The following is a 16,736-nucleotide window of genomic DNA, read 5'->3' on the forward strand; positions in this document are numbered from 1 at the left end:
CGATATTTCACTCATCAGTTCTGCTGCCCAGACATCTTGCCTGTTCTTGCAGCCTGGCACAGCTCATTCGGCTTGGGGCGTAGCAGCAGTCATCTGGCACAGCCTCGTCCTTGCAGATGAGCTCTCCCCTTAAACTAGCAGCGTACTCGCGGCCAGTATCAATGCTCTTCAACGGACGTTGCAGACGCCTGAATGTTTTCTTGGTAGCCTCCTCAATGGAGGTCAGCACCTCATTCGTTCTCTTCGCAGGCAGCTCCTGAGTGTAGCTGACGACGAAGTTTGATGGGGACGGAGAACTATCAGGAACTGCGTGACTAATGGGATTTCGCTCACTTTGGAACGCGTGACTGACGAGGGTTCGGTACCGATCCGCAGCGAACTCATCCGAAAGCACGTAGGGTGAGATGGGCACTGGTGTGAGATCGGGCGACGGCTGCTCTGACGGGACCCCAAGGGCGTTCTCGATGTTTTCGGTTGGCATGTAGGTGCACCCTCTGGTATGTGTGCAATGCGCCGAACGCTAAGTCTCAAGGAAAGCCACAAGGAATTCCTCCCCCAGACATCGAAGTCGCTAGAAGGAGGCATCTGTCGCGAAGTGAGTGCTGCTGTAGAGCGGGGGCAGACCATTGTGGAGAAGAAGGCCTCATGGCCCTTCGACTTCTACCAAGCCAGTGATTACTACCCCGTCGACTACCATTACTGGTGGTCTCCCTACCACACAGTCGTGGGGAAGACGCAGCTAGTTATGATGCATGCTACCTGCTCCGTTGAGGACGGATCGCTAATCGCGGCGGATCAAATGCTGATGCGACCGGTGATGCGACAAGCCAACCGTCTAGCCCTGCAACAACGACGCAGTCTAAATTGAGAGGCCCCGTTTGCTTGACACCACAGGTCCCTTTGTTAATGTTTAGAATCTAGCATCAGTCAAATTTCGGAGATCCATCACTGGCTCCGCTTACTGATTTACAGGGTTAATCGTTCATTTCTGATTCTGGCATGAATACTCTTACCAACCTTCAATCATCCGCCCCGTCGACTGCTGCTACCGGATCCCAGACAGTCCTGGACCCGATGAGTGGCATTCTTCAAGCTATGGCGGTCAACGTGCGTGACAGCGAGGTCTCGCGGGTTGCTGATGTCGAGACCGCTTTGAAGAACTGGGAATCCAAGCAGATCGGCTACATGCCCTTCGTAACGATACCCGATTCCACCAGCTTTTTCAGCTTGGGTGTCGCTGACAAGATGAAGTGGCCCTCTGCAGCTGTCGTCGGTACTTCAGACGCCAACGTCCTCAACGGCAAGAATGCACCTGCATCGCTTCGTAAGGCCTTCTCACTCGTTTTCGCGGAAGAACAGCTCAACAATGCAATGGCACTGCACCAACACTTGATGCGCGTCGCATACAAGACCCACAGCAAACCCATGGACGGCATTGTGGGGAGTCTTGAGACCCGCAACGGAGTGAAGGTGCCCGAGAACGAGACGCAGAAGTTCTGGTTTGGCAACAACAACTCCACCGGCATCAAAGCATGCCATATCTCATTTATCTCACACAAGGACTGGCTCAAAGCCGAGCTTGGAGTCCGGGACACCCAGAATATGAACCTCACGGGCGCTGTGGTCGTTTATCAGCTCGCGGATGACTTGACGTTCAACCACGACAAGGGTGAGGATGGCAACCAGATCTCGCAGACTAACCACTGCCGTACTGTGGTGCTGGTGCACCTTCCCAAGGTCCTCAAGGACGTGTCTGGCTTTCAGTTCGGGTTTGGCTCGCAGATCAACAGCATGACCGGCTACCTTCGCGCCATGCGGCTTTGTGGCGCAAACTTCGAGTCTACCTGTCAGTCATGGAACTCCGTTGCCGGCCTAGGCGAAGCCGTGCCCCAGCAGACCGTGCATGTCGCAGATGCTAACTTTGATCTGATGGACAGCACGACACTTCCGTACACCGAGAACGAACAGCTGAACCCGCTGGCCGGTTCCGCCAATGGTGTGCTCAGTCACGACGCCCGCGCCGACGTTATGGTGGCCTCCGCAGATAAGCTACGCAAGGCCGTCAAGTCCATGATCCGCAGGGGACCCGACCCCAGAAAAATGGCCAACTTCAAGGAGAATTTCATCACCAAGGTCCGCCTTCAAAGCCAAATTGATAACATGACTGAGAAGGAGCTGGCCAAGCAGCTGAAGAAACCGAAGTTTATTGCTGCCGTACGCACTGTGCAGTCATTTGACAAGAGCCTCGCCAAGGCTATGAAGGATAAGAAAACCCGTGCCTTCTGCAAAGCCCTGAAGCATTTGTACTCGCTGGAGACGGCGGCGAAGAGCTCTGATGATCTAAAGCTACACCCTATTGGCGCCGCTATCTTCGGTTCCGCCGGATTCCGACAGGAGGAGCTGCAAACTTTCCAGCACGATGGAAAGGTGTACAACCCAGCTTCTTTTTACTTCAACGAGGGCGCCATGAAGGCCACCTCCGCCTGGGGCTCCAAGCAGTTCGAGCCTCGCGCCCAGTTCGCTGTCAGCCAGTGCGCGCTTAAGCCGCGCTTGACACGTCCCATTATGCAAGATATCCAGCGTTCTGGCTGGAACCCGCAGCCGTTCTCTGCGCAAGTGGGAGCCTCCGACATTGAAGGCCTCCAGAAGCAGGCCGAACAGTTGAGCTCCAGCCTTGTCTACATGCATAACGGCGGTTTCCGAGCCCTATCAGACTTGTACACCACCGCAGAGATGAAGAAGAGCTCGTTGCAGAACCTAGGCGAAGTTTCCATCGACAAGCCCCTCTTTACTAAGCCACAGTTGATCGTCAACACACAGCCAAGCGGCCCCCTCAACGCCAGCAGCCGGATCTAATCGTTTTTTTCGTTTTCGTGTTCAAATTGTCCCCCTCGTGGTCGTTAACTCGAAAAGAGTAAAGAAAATAATAATAAAATACGTGGATAATGTGTGGCGCTGAGACCACTGAGTGCCATCCCAGCCTTCCTGAGAATGTAGACGACTATATAGACCTCGGCGAAGTCGGAAGAGGCCACTTTGGCGAAGTGCACAAGGTCTGTCCTAAGTCAGACACCTCCTTTGTGTTGGTGTGGAAGAAACTGGCCTTCTACTGCATGCCTGACAACGAGCGGGCACAGGTGGCCCAGGAGGTGGCGGTTCTCAAGCAACTCGACCATCCTGGCGTTGTAAAGTACTTCGGCAAGATAATGGACTATGATAACCGATTCCTCTACATCGTAAGCGCCAATCGCAGCGGTTATGCAGCTGATGGAGTGGTGCGACGGTGGAGATTTAGGGCAGCACTTGAGGGAGTCAATGTCAACGTGTGCTGACGACCCCAAGGAATCCCCATCGATTTCGGAAGCTGTGCTTGTCCAATGGCTCCGCCAGCTGCTGGAAACGCTCGACTATTGCTACAGTCGCCGGGAGGGTAAAGTGCTCCACCGCGATATAAAACCTCAGAACATATTGTTGTCTCAGGGCCGAGTGAAGCTGGCTGACTTCGGTCTGGCGAAGATGATGAGCGCCGAGAGTGAGGGTCGTAGGGGACGTAATCAGACCTCGCAGAGACACACGTGGGTACGCCCTACTACATGTCGCCAGAGCTGCTACGCAAGGAGGTTTATGACGAGAAGAGCGATGTTTGGGCTTTGGGCTGCGTTTTCTTCGAGTTGGTGTCCGGGAGGTCTCCGTTCTTCTCCGCCAAGACGACTGCGGGACTGCGTCGTTTAGTGGATGGCCCTGCACCGACTCTGAGCGGCAACGTGTCACCCGAGCTCAAGACGCTGATTGGCAAGATGATGCACCCAACGGTGAGTCATCCGCCCACTATACACAGCCCACTGACCGACCAGCGCCGAGAGAACTGCTGGGGGAGCTCCTGATGAGGTATGCGTCGTGCTTGCACTACCAATCTCTGTATGAAGGCGCTGTGAAGGAAATTGAACGGCTAAAAGCCGCGATTCCAGAGGCGAAGCCCGCTGACTCGCCCCTCCAGAAGCCAGAAGATCCTCCTGAAATCCGCACTCCAATCCGCACTCCAATCCGCACTCCAGTCCCCGAAATTACGCCGGCTACATCACGCCGTAAGAATCGACGAAGATCCTCGGACACGTGGAGTGAAAGGCTGGACAGCACCCCTTACCGAACTGCGTTGTGTGGTACGGCTCACTGGCGCGAAAAACCAGATAGGTTGGACGTGCGTCTGCTTACTCCGAATAGATTTCGGCGGAAGGAGTTGCGACGTTCAACGGAATCTCCAATGACGCAGAATAGTCCCGTCGCATTTCGGAAAGAGAATCTCCCGCCTGACCTACCCACCGGAAAGAGAAAGCGCCCTGTAACAGCCCAGGTCCGCACTCCCTGTCGCCCCAGCTCGTCCCCGCCCCACAGAAAGGAGGATCTTCATGGCTGCCGGTGGAAGTGGCTCAAATGACTTCTGTTTAATATTAGTAAAACCGATGAAAGACGCGCAACAGCTTTTGAAGTCAACAGCCGCTGTGGTAGAGTCGGCTACATTCGTGGAGCGAGCGCGGCAGCAACAGACACCTTTGTCGAACCGCATGGCAGATCAGTTGCAAGCCGAAATCAGAGGTCTGGAAGCGAAGCTGCAGGCGGACCGACACGTTCTGGACGCCCTTCGTACGGCGATGGGTGACCGAGCCGACGCAAGCCTAGAGGGCCGTGTCACAGCCACCAGACGACTACTGGCTTGGAATGAAGACCTGCGGTCTAATCCCGAGACGGTAGGCCGACTCCATCCCACGTGAACCCCGAGTCCTTGTCTAGAACTTTGTAAATCCGCACCAGCCATTGTGACGTGGTGTAGACCTCCTCAAAGTACGTGAGCTCAATCTCGTCGCGAACCTTGTCCATACGGGAGTAGTCCATGCCATGCACATATGGGTGTTGCGGGTAGCGAAAGTAGGACAATGCCCAGCACAGCGTCCGCTTGAAGGCCGCGCTGGCAACTTCGGGCTTCACCTCGAGTGTGCCACTCTCTCGACTGTTGAACGCATCTATGTCGAGTGCTGGAAACTCGTCAGCGACAATGCGAGCAATCCAGTACATCTTATTGAGCTCGTCGGATGTCTGCGCCGAAGCACCACCAAAGACGACCATGATGTAATCCACGTCCAGGTAGCGAAGCACGGCATGTGCCTCCGCCTCCGGTAAGGACAGTGCGAGGCCGACACGAGCGATGTGCCGCGTGTTCCAGGTGTTGTTGTCTACGAGTGTAATGCGGTGAGACATCGCAGACGCCTGGTAGCCGTAGTCCCACCAAGCAGCAACTACGGCGTTGGGAGGCGTGTTGTGATGCAGCCAGGAGAAAGCCTCTCTGAAGTCGTCAATGACAAATCGAGCTCCGTCACTAGCCATCTGTTGCTCTATAACGACTGAAGGGTTGGAAAACACCGTAGCAGACGACCAGGTAGAGTGGAGTGTGACATTTACCAGCATGGCCCAGAAAAGGAGCACCGTCGGGTAGACTACCCAGTAGCGGGGGTGTAAGGCCGCCTTGGTGTCTGATTCCTCGTCATTCGGCATCTTGCTTGGCCTCTTCAACACGTTCAGCTTGGATGAATACTTCTCACCAGAGACCAACCCGGACACTGAGGAAGTCGGGATGCTTCCGCAAAGCAGTACAACGAGGTGCGTATATCCTATAGAGGCGACAATACAGACTGCAGGAGTCGCTATGAGCGTCATTCGGCTCATGACGCACGCGAAGTACGCAGCAGTGACCGCGTACATCGCTAGTAGAAAGAGGCCGAAGGTCTGACCAGAGGGGGAACGGCCCATCCACGAGGGACAAAGGCACGTGAGCAGCCCCGGAAACGCCCCAGCCAACACGACTGAATGCATGTCGAAAGCCATGTTGAACCATGTGGAGGGCTGATGCTCGGATACGGAAGCGATGATGGGCACGAACTTTGCAGCGTAGGTGGGATCCAGAAGCGTGAGCGTGCGTCCAGCAAGCTGGGAGACACCTGAGTTAGCCTTCCCACGGAGACCTACGAGACCAGAGCAAGAAGGTGACGGTCGCCGCGATACCGATGCCTACGGGCACAAGGGTACGCCGCCTAAGGATGAACGAGGTCTTACGCCGTTTCATTAGGAGGACAGTCATAGACAGGACGGCCACGGCATGAGACGCAAGATGCTCGCCTGACTTGAAGGCTTGCATTCCAACGATGGGTAGCATAGCTACGAGAGAGGTTCCCAAGCAATGGAAGATCAAGTACACCGCATGGTGGCCTGACTGGAGGCGGCCCAGCATCATCTGCACCAGCACGAACAACGCCACGATGTTCGTGATGTAGACGTACCCACCCCACGAGCACGCCATGTAGAAGTAGGCCAAGGCCGCCACGGCCGCTGACAAAGGCGAGGTTCGTTGAAAAGCGCGGACGATCCAGTAGAATGCGTGCATGAGGGCAGTTATGGCCACGGCTTCGTTGTCAAAGGACCCCCCCACACTCCGACTCAGGTACGCAGGAGAAGTGGATACGAGATAGGCGGCCAGGAGTGCAGTGCTGCGCCATCCACAGCTTTCCCGAACCAGTGCGTATACCATCAGCGCCGTTAGGCACGCAAAGACAGGGCCAAGAAAAACGCACACATCTCGCACCTCCATGGGCAGCCCCACGAGGTGCAACACCCAATGTAGTGCGGCCGCCGTGACCATCACTCCAGGGTACATCGCTTGACCCGCGACGCGTCCCAGCGGATACCACGAGGACGCGTCGAACCAGTTCCAGAAGGCGTATATACCCGATTGGGCCAGCACCTCAGTTGCGCGGAAGTTAAAGTACGGGTCGAACTCGTGAATGACACTTTCGAACTTGACGATGGCGAAAAGCCTCACGGAGAAGGCAGTGATGCTGATGAGCGCCAAGACCAGCCATACGACCGCAGTCTCGTGCACGGCGACGGAGTTCGACGTCATAATGAACTAATAGTATGAATCCCCAAATAGAAGTGAACGGTTTTCGGTGGCAGGTCGTTCCGCCGCAGAGCAAGACAGAGAAAGCGCCCTATTATTCGGAAATATGGGAGGAGACGGAGGCTCAATACCAGGAAGAGCCGATGTCGTTCGTACTCGCGGCTACGAGTTCCTGCGAAACCTGGGAGGTATGGGCTACACGCCCAACACGGTGGTCAAGTCGGATGGAGAGCGTGTGAGCCGGTTGCATGAGAGGGATTTGCGGCTGAAAACCTGCAGCCTGTCTCAAGATCCTCTGCAGCATCCGATCGTTGTGGACCGGAAGGGCAACTTGTACAACAAGGAGGAGGTTGTACGACGACTCCTCTCAAAGCAGGAGTGTCATGGCATAAGGAGGCTGAGGGATGTGCAGGAGATCGCTCGGGGATGCTTCCTTCCAGAGGAGGGCTCCCTGTTCTGTCCGCTGACGTCTTCCGAAGTCACCCCTGCCGTAAGAGCCGTAGTGGTGTGGAGGTGCGGCTGTGTAGTCCGGTTACCAATGTTCACAGAGATTTTCCAGGCCAATAACAACCAGTGTCCTCGGTGTGGCGAGCCAGTCACCTTCTGCTGCGAAGTGGCACCGAAGGAGTGGTTGTGATTGTCGAGAAGGCCACCTAGGAGGTGTATGCTATGCTGATTTTACGAATTTGATGTCAGTACGACAGTGCATTCTAGTTGTACAACAACGCGCAAGACGCTCCGCTGTGTTTGTTGTAGAGGACGAACCACTGTTCAACGACCTTGCAGGTCGCATGCCTCAGATGAACGTACTGTACCAGAGCGTGGCTGAAGGGCAGTACCGCCAACTATCAGGTCCCCGTCGCAGATTCGTCGCAGTGGAGGGATACCTGAAGGGCCGAAGGACTATCATGCTGCTAGTCCTGCACGCAGCAGACCTCGATGAGGTGGTGAGGGTGGGTTTGGCCTCCGCGCTTCGAGTCACCGTGAACGACGGACGCGGGAATCCGGACCTGTTCGCGTCAGACTTCTACTCTACGCTGCATGTGCGTAGGTCCCCAGAGGTCAGTGATGTGGTATTGGAATGGTTTGCCGCTATGGCTAACCGTGCGGTCGCCCAAGACGCCGGAATCGTTCCTATGGACGCTCGCGAGCTGCAGCGTGCCACGCAACGGTTGAAGTCCCTGTCAATCGCAGATGCCGAGGGCCGCAGTGTTGAGGACACGCACACACTGGTGGCCGAATCCTTGAGACTGCTCGACGTCACCGTCTCGAGGTTGTTCTGCAGAGAGCAAAGGATGGAAGCCGACCTTCGGGAGTTGACGTCGCTGTCAAAGGAGCTAACTGACCAGGTGGCCCACATCTGGATGTTGCTTCGCTCTCAAGGTCGTGACCAGCTGGACCTGGACCTGCTGCACTCTCTGGTGTCTGACGAGTACACGTCCACAATGCGAAAGATGACCACCGCGGTGAAGAACCAGGTTCACCATCTCCACTCCGTACGCAAGCTCCTTGGTCAGCTGGCCCAGGAGCCTACCGCACCGCCGCAAAGGTCGGGTTCTCCAATGGAGTGCGTTATTAACATAAACCCCCCCGAAGACTCAGCGGATCCGGACAATCACTCTTCGTCGACGTCCAGGCGGAGCAGGTCATCCTTCGAATCTAGAAGATCATCATCCAGCAGCATCAAGTTCACCTTCGAACGGAGGGTCTTTCCAGGGTCTGGAGACTCCGTGGCCACGGCTGACGTGCCGATTGACCCCTCGAGCGAGTCTTCACTGGAGGCTAGAACTAGGCAGCTGTTTTACACAGCTTTGGACTCCTCCGCGGGCGAAGCGCTGTTTTCGACCGCCCTAGAGGCAACTCCTGGCTGTGAGCAGAGCATGGGCACTGTTGCCTGTGAACAGAGCGTGGGCTCTGTTGCCTGTGACCAGAGGATGGGCTCTGTTGCCCCTGTTGCCTGTGATCTTGCTTGTGACCAGAGCATGGGCTCTGTTGCCCCTGTTGCCTGTGATCAGAGCATGGGATCTGTTGCCTGTGACCAGAGCATGGGCTCTGTTGCCCCTGTTGCCTGTGATCAGAGCGTGGGATCTGTTGCTCCTGTTGCCTGTGAGCAGAGCATCGGATCTGTGGCCTGTGACCAGAGCATGGGCTCTGTTGGCTGTGATCAGAGCATGGGCTCTGTTGCTTGTGACCAGAGCATGGGCTCTGTTGCCTGTGATCAGAGCATGGGCTCTGTTGCCTGTGATCAGAGCATGGGATCTGTTGCCCCTGTCGCCTGTGACCAGAGCATGGACTATGTGAGCATGAGCTCTGTGGCCTGTGACCAGAGCATGAGCTCTGTGGCCTGTGACCAGAGCATGGGCTCCGTTGCCTGTGACCAGAGCATGGGCTCCGTTGCCTGTGATCAGAGCATGGGCTCCGTTGCCTGTGATCAGAGCATGGGCTCTGTTGCCCCTGTTGCCTGTGATCAGAGCATGGGATCTGTTGCCTGTGATCAGAGCATGGCCCCTGTTGCCTGTGATCAGAGTGTGGAGGGTTACCAAGATCGGACAAGCGAAGTGGGAAGCCATGAAGCCCAACCAGAGGAGGGCGTCGGCATGGAGGTCGTATCCCCGCCCGGGTCCCAGTCAGAGGTCCACTGCGACGTGGATATCACGCCCCCAGATAGGATCCCCCCGCAGACAATCTCTTCCAGCGACCAGATCTCCAGCCACTGGAATGAAACTATATCTAACGACGGCAAGAAGGCGGACCACCCCACAATGGAGACATCTTCATCAGACTTCGTAGCCATGGCTCGGGATGGGTCCACTGATTCTCTCATGAGGAGCGCACTTCTGAGCTCCTCGGTCGAGGGAGTGTCATTGGCACCACTGGAAAGCCTTAAGCCTAACCGCGCAGGGCTGGGCGACCTATCCTCCGACTCCAGTCAAGAATGCTGGTGTCACGCGAACGTGTTCGCCCAAGCCTATCGAAACCGTGCGGCAGAGCCAAGTTTCAACTGGTCATTGACGTTTGGAGCCATGGATGTACCAGACATTGCCGTCCCCGGCAACGAAGTTCTCGCCAACGAAGTTCTCAGCAACGAAGTCGTCGCCAACGAAGTTCTCAGCAACGAAGTCCTCGCCAACGAAGTCCTCGGCAACGAAGTCTGTCAGGCCTTCCTCACGGCGAGAAGTTCACACGAGGAGGCCGACTTCAAGGCCCTGCCCAGAGCAGGCTCCGACGAGCCAGCCCTCTTGTGGGATGAAACAGCTCGCAGTCTGCGTGAGCTGACGTACGATGGCTCAGAGCCGCTAGCCCTGGCATCTGAATCTTGTGTCTCCTCATCAGACACCTATAGGCGTCCCGAAGTTCCTCCCGTACGCCTGGAGGCCTGCGTGAAGGACTTCTCCGACCTGGCGCCGCGATCGCCCGTCCTCTTCCAGCTTTCTGCATCCGGAGGTCTTCCAGCCGAGGTGTCATGTCGTGGGTCAATTATGGGGTGGCCACACAGCAGAGGGTGACGACACCGTTTTTGAAAGCACCACTAACAGCCAGATCCTGGTAAACAGCCTTCAAGGTACCGTCATAGTCGTCTCGCAGGGCCTGCAACCGCGTTTCGACGACGCGCTCGACGTCATCAAGCTGGTAGAGCTGGCGCCGTTCGAGGGCGTACAGCTCCTAACTGACCAAGGCCCTGTGCTGGTGGTAAACCGGAAGTCCCAAATCCCGCCAGCTTATCTTGGACAGGCCCATGACGCTCTGGAGTTGTCCGAGACAGAGCCACAGGAGGAGGTCACTGGACTACCGGTCGTGAGCGCCAACTCTCTCAACTCCGAACCGGTTGCCGCGCTGCCTGCCGCCCCGGCGCCTCGCGTGCCCGCTGAGTCTCTGGGCGAGTTGATGTCTGTCAAAGAGCGGGATCTGCTTCGCAGAATTGTCCATAAGATTCTCGAGAGCTAGTTTTGTTGTATCATGTCTTAACTTTTTTGGTGTACGACAAAACCGGCAAAATGTACCGTTCTACGGCGTTGATCGCCGCTGTCTCCTCGGCATCCTGGCTGCTGACCCATGCGTTTGTTGGAGACAAAGTGAGGTGACCCTCGACCAGCGAACGCAGTTGTTTCTGCGACTTATGCCCCTAGCGGCGCGTAGCCGAGCTGAGGAAAAGAAAAAAACTGACGACACCTTCCGCCGTCTTCTGGCCATCAACGCCACGGCATTCACTCACGCATGCATTGTAACAGCTCTTGGGTTGAGTGTTGCACTGAAGCCTGACGTCCGCGGAGACCCATTCAACGGCGAATCCACTCGCTTCGATGTGGCAAACGCGATCATGATCGGATACTTCATCTGGGATGTGCTGATCTGTTTGAAGGAGTACCGAACCTTCGGACTTACGTTTATCGCACACGCTACGATTTCGCTGACTGCCTGCGTAGCTAATGCGATGGCCTCTCAGACGAAAATGGTCCTTCTGGTGTCGATGTTCGTCGGGACGGAGATCAGTACACCGGCACTGCACATTCGATGGCTCTTGCTACAGCTCGATATGGCGTCCACGCGCTGGTTTAAGCTGGCCAACTTCATTTTTATTGCTCTGTTCATTGGGTACCGACTGGTGCTTGTCCCAGTCTACGCCGTGGCTCCCTTTTTTCGAGACTGCCTCGCCCCCCATGCCGACAGAGAAACTGTAGGAATGGGCATAGAGAGGCGCGTGTGTTACGTCACAATGATTTTGTTCTGGCTGGCTCTAAACTACTACTGGGCCTTCCTCATGCTCAAGAGCCAGTTTAAGACGCGTGTGAAACGTGAATAGATTACCTCTTGGGCGTTCGGTCGCCTCCTTTCGCCAAACGGTCCAACTGATCCACCATGGCGTCCCTTTCGCGAGACTTCTGGACTTCCTCTGCTCTTCTGACGGCGTCCTCCTCCAACTGGCGCTTCTGCAGGCGAAGCCGTCGTAGTTCGCTCCTCAACAAGCCGGTCCTCCGCTTCTGCATGTTCAAATTGATTTCAGCTGCGCCAAGGGCCTGCTGCTATCAGCTGTCCCCGGGCTCACTTTTTCCCTGGCCTCGTAGTCAGCCTCACCAACAGCAGGAACGTCCTGCGCTAGCAGTATAGGGACTGGCATGGACTCTTGCCAGATCTGCTGAAAGTCAAACGGGTAGATGGGCACGTTGCTGGTGAAAGGCGGCATTACTGCGCCCATCAACGCGCCGACGGGGCTTCGGACAGCATAGGCAACAATGGGTAGACCGGCGAATTTCATTTTCAAAAATCAAAAACGTGCAATGAGGATCACTCTTGAATCCGCCCTGGTCGCTTTACAGACGCCCCAATCCGTAACGTGGTCGCGCAGCGCCTGCGACGATCTGGCAAACACACTCAGTGTGAGCCCGGAGATGTTGACAGATGGGGGCTGGCGGAACGCTGAAGACCGACAGACTGTGGACGGCCTGGTGAAAGTAATGACCTGCATGTGCAAGAAGACGACCAAGAAAGTCCATCAAGCTCTCACCACTCACCATTCCTACCGGAGTTTGGCATACGACCTCAATGGCGTATGCCTTCAAATTCCATCCGATGAATTGCAGGGGCGCGTGGCTGACCTGCTCGAGGGTCTGTTCCTTAGCGACCCGCAGACACTAGGCTCCTTTGGTTATACCGCCGTGATGGTGCTTCTCTCTCGGGCGACCACGAAGTCCCAGTGCACGAGGCTTTGGAAGGCTCGTGAAGGACTCCTCTACATTGACCAGCTGGATTGCAGCTCAGACGCGATCGACTTCGTCACTGGCCGTCTAGCTAGCTGCTTCTGTTTGGGTCGGCTACTCAAGTGGGAGGAAGGTCGTAAATTTCTTGCCTTCCTTCTCTCGTCTCTGAACGCAGACATCGCCCATAGGGCCGTGATGACCGTCCGAGAAGCCATAGCCAAGTTGAAGCACGACAGCCCTATCCTGCACCACAACTCCTGGATACTCTTTCACGGCTGGAAGAGCAGCCGCGGCCAGATCCGAACGACCATCTTCAGTCACCTGGACGAACTAGGGCAGTCCACGATTCACTGCGAACCCCTGTACGCTGCCAAGTGCCGCGAACTGCTGAAGGAATTCTTCAACAATAGGTCTGCGGAGGGCATGCCAGAGGTGTTCGAAATGCTGTCTACCCATGTGATGGGTCATCTGAATGTCGCAAACTGGAAGACGCGATTCAACGCTACGACGATGCTGTGTCATTGCTTTCCGTTGGCCGATCCTGACTCCCCAGACTACAATGAAACTCTGGACCTGGAGTATGCGTCCTTGAGAGCGCTCTGCACGAACACGCACCACGAAGTACGGCGGGCAGCCGCCGTTGGAGTAGGCCGCGTGTTAAACAAGTACTGGGAAATGGTTCCAACCGATCAGCTAAACCAGTTTTTGGACTTGCTCTTCAACAAGCTGGTGAGTGGAGGCGGCGCCTTTCACTCAGTCAAAGGACGCGGCGAGCCCATTAGTTCGTGTCGCTGCTGTTGAGGGCTTGGGAGTCATTCTTGACAACCCTCTCTCCCACCCCCTCCTCCTTCCCAAGTTGGCTGACCTGGTGAACGTCGTGAACGACCGAAGTCCCGCGGTGCGTCTCGCGTTCGTCTCGCTGCACAAGAAAGTCCGAAGTATCCGCGGAGCCACTCCACTGGTCCCGCGATGCACCCTGCTAGCCCGTCTTGCAAAGGAGCAGATGCTAGCGCGCTTCGAGAACTTCCAAAAGGAAGTAATGCTAGACGGCCCACACCCGCCTGCTCGGAGAACCAACTCGGCCCGCACAGTTCTTAACGCCATCTCCGAGGTCGTGTTGCAGAGTACCAACTTCGAAAGCGGGAACGTCCCTGACAGGGTGAAGCTGCTCAAAGAGATGTGCACGGAGAACCTCTACGGCACCATAGCCTTCGCAGGCTACCCTAAAATGCCACTGAGTGACTCGCTGCGCCTGGTCGCTGGGTTGTTAATGGATGCGGGCCGGATGTCTCGGGAACAAAAGCTGAAAGCCTCTGACAAGGACGCGGCGCGGATATTCTGTCTTCTGGAGTCCGCAGTGCAGATTCTCAGCGCTTTGCGCGTTCAGGGCCTCGCAGCATCGGGCAGGAAACGCCGCAATTGCCTTGTAGGTGCCGACTTGAAACATCCGGGCGGAGTGTTCAAGCGTGATTTCTTTCGAAGTCAACTGCAAGACGAAATGTTCGCAGAGGCCTTCGTCGAAGGGTCGCCTATGCACCCGTATCTCGACTCGATAGTGCGACTGCTGCTGGAGTTGGATGTGCTTCCCCGGACCCAGTGGAAAGTTGAGTATCCGTTGACGTTTGAGCAGCTCACCAGAGCCTTCAGTGCTACAGTCAAGGGCAAATCGCCTGTATGCACTCCGGAGAACCTTGTGGAACTTTGTTCAAGGTGGGACGCGTCCCCTGCCTGCAAGCTGGACGCCGCTTGGGGTCTAGTGCGGTGCCTCCAGAACCTGCGCAAGGAGCCTGCCATGAAAAGGCAGAAGACCAGTTCGAAGAAGCAGACACAAACGGACTTCACAAAGGCCAACCGACGAGATACAGCCCTCGAGGTACTATTCCTAGAGAGGTGCTGGAGGAACCCTGTCTTGGCACGGAGCGCTAGCGCCACTTCCGGCATGCAAGGCTTGGCCGCGGACCTCCTTGCAGCGCTGCAAACCCTTTTGAACTCGGCCTTCTTCCTCAAACCGGAGTGGCCGCCGCTGGAGGACGACCCACTCATGTATCTGGGTTTCGAACTGACAGTTGCGGGACCTCTCCTGAAGAATCTGTGTCGGTTCCTGTTGACGAAGCACTTAAGCGGGTCTGGCCTGGAGACGGTTCTGGAGGAGGAGGAGGACGAGGGAGAGGACGAAGTGTCTTTTTCGTTGGACAGCGGTATTGTCTGTTTGGTTCGGACCCTCGCCAGCCCCACCACTCCTCATGCATCGCTCCTAGGGAATCAGCCCTTTGGGCCTACCCCAAGGCCCTGCCTCAAGGACGCGTCCAAGCAAGACGTGGTGGATCGGGTTGGCGCGCCAGTCGTGCAGTTGTACACAGCCGTGATTGACGTGCTGCGCCTCGCGCTAGTGGCAGACGTGGCCCTCCAAGCTACCACCGATGTCGCTTCAGTCATCCGAAACGCCTTCGGTTGGGTTTCGTTGCTCAGAGATCTCACAGATGATTACAGCCGCATTCTAGACCTCTATCTTGAGACATGGCGGGCGAGCGCAGGGCTATTGATGAGCGCCACCAATGCTGTCAACTGTCCTCTCCTGGACTCCCTAGAGGCGCTGTCCACACTGCTATCCTTCACGTGCGCGGCCGTTCCACTAACTGACGTTCAGCAACTGGTCGGCATCTACATAGGGAAGTACTACCAGTCCACACGGTCGATGAAAGGCCTAGTGCAGCGACTGCTGATGGACACCTTCCCTGAGGCTGTCGCCAAAGACGAGGGGCGCTCCGAGTTTGAGAGACGATTCGTGACTGGCATACGGACCGCCCTCACCAATTTTGACTCGCGGCCGTCTCCAACGCAAATCCGAACGCCAGCAGAAGAATTCGAGACTCAGTCGGATGTGTCGAGCATGAAGAGCTTCCAAAGCGAGATGCAGAGCGATCTCAGCTCTCGAAGCGAACACAGTGTTCAGAAGAGCGGTTTGCAAAAGCTTCTACGAATCTAGTCCGAAACAAAAGCCCCCCCAAACGCACATAATGTTCAGGATGCCACCACGGACTACAAACCCATAACGCGCTGTAATGTTCAGGATGCAACTGAGGGCTCCGAGGACTACTATCAACATAGGAACCGTGGGTGGTTGTGAACATCGTCAACTCATCATCACTTCTTAAGCTTGCCGGCCTTCTCAAGCGCCTTCTGCTTCCTGATGATCTTGTGCATCGACTTCTTAGACAGAACCTGGCCACCCCAGCGACGTCTAATCTCGGTGTTGTTGTTGTACTGCACCATGAAGAGCTCCTTCAGACTTTCATAGGTAGCCTGGTCCTCCTTTTTGATCACCTCAAGGGCGACACACGAGGTATCGTTTCGGTGGATCAACTGTCCAAGACGGGCCTTTCCCTTGACGATGCAGTAGGGCACGTTCATACGGCGGCACAGGGCAGGTAGCCAGACCACCATCTCAACGGGTGTCACGTCGTGGGCGATGACGACGAGCTTCGCTCGCTGCTGCTCAATGAGCTTGCAGACTGCGTTTGGTCCGTGAGCGAGCTTGATGTGCTTCTTGATAGCAGTGGCCTCCTTGCCGTCAGCGCGGGCCTTTGCCTCCTCAACGACCTTCTCCTTCCACTCAGCCTTGGTGGGCGGCGAGTACTTCGCAAGGAACGACAGCAAGCGCGACGACTGGTTCTTATCCAGGCCGTAGTTGAACTGGTTAAGCGCTGGGGGGATCTTGAGTCGTTTGGCAAGAATGCACTTCTGTCGCTGAAGACGGATGTAGTGAGGCCATCGGACAAACCTGGACATGTCCTTGGTATGAGGCCTGATGTCCTGACCAGCTTTGAAGACCCGCTTGGGGGCGTCTACGAGAGGATGAGCGTCCTTGACCTGCAAAAGATTAGATGGGGCATTTGCTCAGAAGGGAAACTGCCACATGCAGACAAGCTGGTTAGCCACTTACCATGTTCACAACTGTTCACAGAGGTCACGGTAAAAGGGGCATTTATGAGTCACTTGAGACAAAACGGAGACTAAAACCTGTCTTTTCTGGGCTTGGGTTAGTCGTCTTCATGGGTTTCTGCAGAGTCATCAAGAGCAGGTCTTACTTCAAA

The 16,736-nt window shown here is 56.0% G+C and overlaps 11 protein-coding genes across 19 annotated transcripts; 7 read left to right on the plus strand and 4 right to left on the minus strand.

The window, feature by feature from the left end:
- Window positions 1–7: 7 nt before the first annotated feature.
- On the minus strand, window positions 8–481 carry KVP18_002721 (uncharacterized protein; the record flags this gene model as incomplete). Its single annotated transcript, XM_067953857.1, has 1 exon — window positions 8–481. The coding sequence occupies one exon, from the start codon at window positions 479–481 to the stop codon at window positions 8–10; it is 474 nt and encodes a 157-aa protein (XP_067805618.1).
- Window positions 482–508: 27 nt separating this feature from the next.
- KVP18_002723 (uncharacterized protein) lies at window positions 509–868 on the plus strand (the record flags this gene model as incomplete). Its single annotated transcript, XM_067953860.1, has 1 exon — window positions 509–868. One exon carries the CDS (start codon window positions 509–511, stop codon window positions 866–868), a length of 360 nt encoding a protein of 119 aa, XP_067805621.1.
- A 131-nt stretch (window positions 869–999) lies between these two features.
- KVP18_002725 (uncharacterized protein) lies at window positions 1,000–2,856 on the plus strand (the record flags this gene model as incomplete). The annotated part of the gene is made up of 1 exon (XM_067953865.1): window positions 1,000–2,856. The coding sequence occupies one exon, from the start codon at window positions 1,000–1,002 to the stop codon at window positions 2,854–2,856; it is 1,857 nt and encodes a 618-aa protein (XP_067805626.1).
- Window positions 2,857–2,945: 89 nt separating this feature from the next.
- KVP18_002712 (uncharacterized protein) lies at window positions 2,946–4,435 on the plus strand (the record flags this gene model as incomplete). 3 transcript variants are annotated; one of them, XM_067953837.1, is made up of 4 exons in its annotated part: window positions 2,946–3,236; window positions 3,265–3,532; window positions 3,559–3,812; window positions 3,839–4,435. In XM_067953837.1, 4 exons carry the CDS (start codon window positions 2,946–2,948, stop codon window positions 4,433–4,435), a joined length of 1,410 nt encoding a protein of 469 aa, XP_067805598.1. The 3 variants fall into 3 exon arrangements, with proteins under 3 accessions (XP_067805598.1, XP_067805600.1, XP_067805599.1); XM_067953839.1 differs by lacking the exons at window positions 3,559–3,812; window positions 3,839–4,435 and having other exon boundaries at window positions 2,946–3,332; XM_067953838.1 differs by lacking the exons at window positions 2,946–3,236; window positions 3,265–3,532 and having other exon boundaries at window positions 3,594–3,884.
- A 296-nt stretch (window positions 4,436–4,731) lies between these two features.
- On the minus strand, window positions 4,732–6,949 carry KVP18_002716 (uncharacterized protein; the record flags this gene model as incomplete). 2 transcript variants are annotated; one of them, XM_067953846.1, is made up of 2 exons in its annotated part: window positions 4,732–5,990; window positions 6,019–6,949. In XM_067953846.1, 2 exons carry the CDS (start codon window positions 6,947–6,949, stop codon window positions 4,732–4,734), a joined length of 2,190 nt encoding a protein of 729 aa, XP_067805607.1.
- A 103-nt stretch (window positions 6,950–7,052) lies between these two features.
- KVP18_002708 (uncharacterized protein) lies at window positions 7,053–7,583 on the plus strand (the record flags this gene model as incomplete). The annotated part of the gene is made up of 1 exon (XM_067953829.1): window positions 7,053–7,583. The coding sequence occupies one exon, from the start codon at window positions 7,053–7,055 to the stop codon at window positions 7,581–7,583; it is 531 nt and encodes a 176-aa protein (XP_067805590.1).
- A 52-nt stretch (window positions 7,584–7,635) lies between these two features.
- Window positions 7,636–10,891, plus strand: KVP18_002715 (uncharacterized protein; the record flags this gene model as incomplete). Of its 2 annotated transcripts, none has more annotated exons than XM_067953844.1 (2): window positions 7,636–10,414; window positions 10,443–10,891. In XM_067953844.1, 2 exons carry the CDS (start codon window positions 7,636–7,638, stop codon window positions 10,889–10,891), a joined length of 3,228 nt encoding a protein of 1,075 aa, XP_067805605.1. The 2 variants fall into 2 exon arrangements, with proteins under 2 accessions (XP_067805605.1, XP_067805604.1); XM_067953843.1 differs by having other exon boundaries at window positions 10,446–10,891.
- A 50-nt stretch (window positions 10,892–10,941) lies between these two features.
- KVP18_002722 (uncharacterized protein) lies at window positions 10,942–11,747 on the plus strand (the record flags this gene model as incomplete). 2 transcript variants are annotated; one of them, XM_067953859.1, is made up of 2 exons in its annotated part: window positions 10,942–11,019; window positions 11,049–11,747. In XM_067953859.1, 2 exons carry the CDS (start codon window positions 10,942–10,944, stop codon window positions 11,745–11,747), a joined length of 777 nt encoding a protein of 258 aa, XP_067805620.1. The 2 variants fall into 2 exon arrangements, with proteins under 2 accessions (XP_067805620.1, XP_067805619.1); XM_067953858.1 differs by lacking the exon at window positions 10,942–11,019 and having other exon boundaries at window positions 11,064–11,747.
- Window position 11,748: 1 nt separating this feature from the next.
- On the minus strand, window positions 11,749–12,200 carry KVP18_002706 (uncharacterized protein; the record flags this gene model as incomplete). 3 transcript variants are annotated; one of them, XM_067953825.1, is made up of 2 exons in its annotated part: window positions 11,749–11,964; window positions 11,991–12,200. In XM_067953825.1, the coding sequence occupies 2 exons, from the start codon at window positions 12,198–12,200 to the stop codon at window positions 11,749–11,751; spliced, it is 426 nt and encodes a 141-aa protein (XP_067805586.1). The 3 variants fall into 3 exon arrangements, with proteins under 3 accessions (XP_067805586.1, XP_067805588.1, XP_067805587.1); XM_067953827.1 differs by lacking the exon at window positions 11,991–12,200 and having other exon boundaries at window positions 11,749–11,931; XM_067953826.1 differs by having other exon boundaries at window positions 11,934–12,200.
- A 22-nt stretch (window positions 12,201–12,222) lies between these two features.
- Window positions 12,223–15,628, plus strand: KVP18_002726 (uncharacterized protein; the record flags this gene model as incomplete). 2 transcript variants are annotated; one of them, XM_067953867.1, is made up of 2 exons in its annotated part: window positions 12,223–13,371; window positions 13,400–15,628. In XM_067953867.1, the coding sequence occupies 2 exons, from the start codon at window positions 12,223–12,225 to the stop codon at window positions 15,626–15,628; spliced, it is 3,378 nt and encodes a 1,125-aa protein (XP_067805628.1). The 2 variants fall into 2 exon arrangements, with proteins under 2 accessions (XP_067805628.1, XP_067805627.1); XM_067953866.1 differs by having other exon boundaries at window positions 12,334–13,371.
- Window positions 15,629–15,786: 158 nt separating this feature from the next.
- Window positions 15,787–16,431, minus strand: KVP18_002718 (uncharacterized protein; the record flags this gene model as incomplete). Its single annotated transcript, XM_067953850.1, has 1 exon — window positions 15,787–16,431. One exon carries the CDS (start codon window positions 16,429–16,431, stop codon window positions 15,787–15,789), a length of 645 nt encoding a protein of 214 aa, XP_067805611.1.
- Between the last annotated feature and the right edge of the window lie 305 nt (window positions 16,432–16,736).

Source organism: the organism of the source record quoted next, assembly GCF_019968955.1.
Source record: "MAG: Porospora cf. gigantea A chromosome Unknown PgA_NODE_93_length_42053_cov_342.991, whole genome shotgun sequence".
Taxonomy (NCBI): Eukaryota; Apicomplexa; class Conoidasida; order Eugregarinorida; family Porosporidae; genus Porospora; species Porospora cf. gigantea A.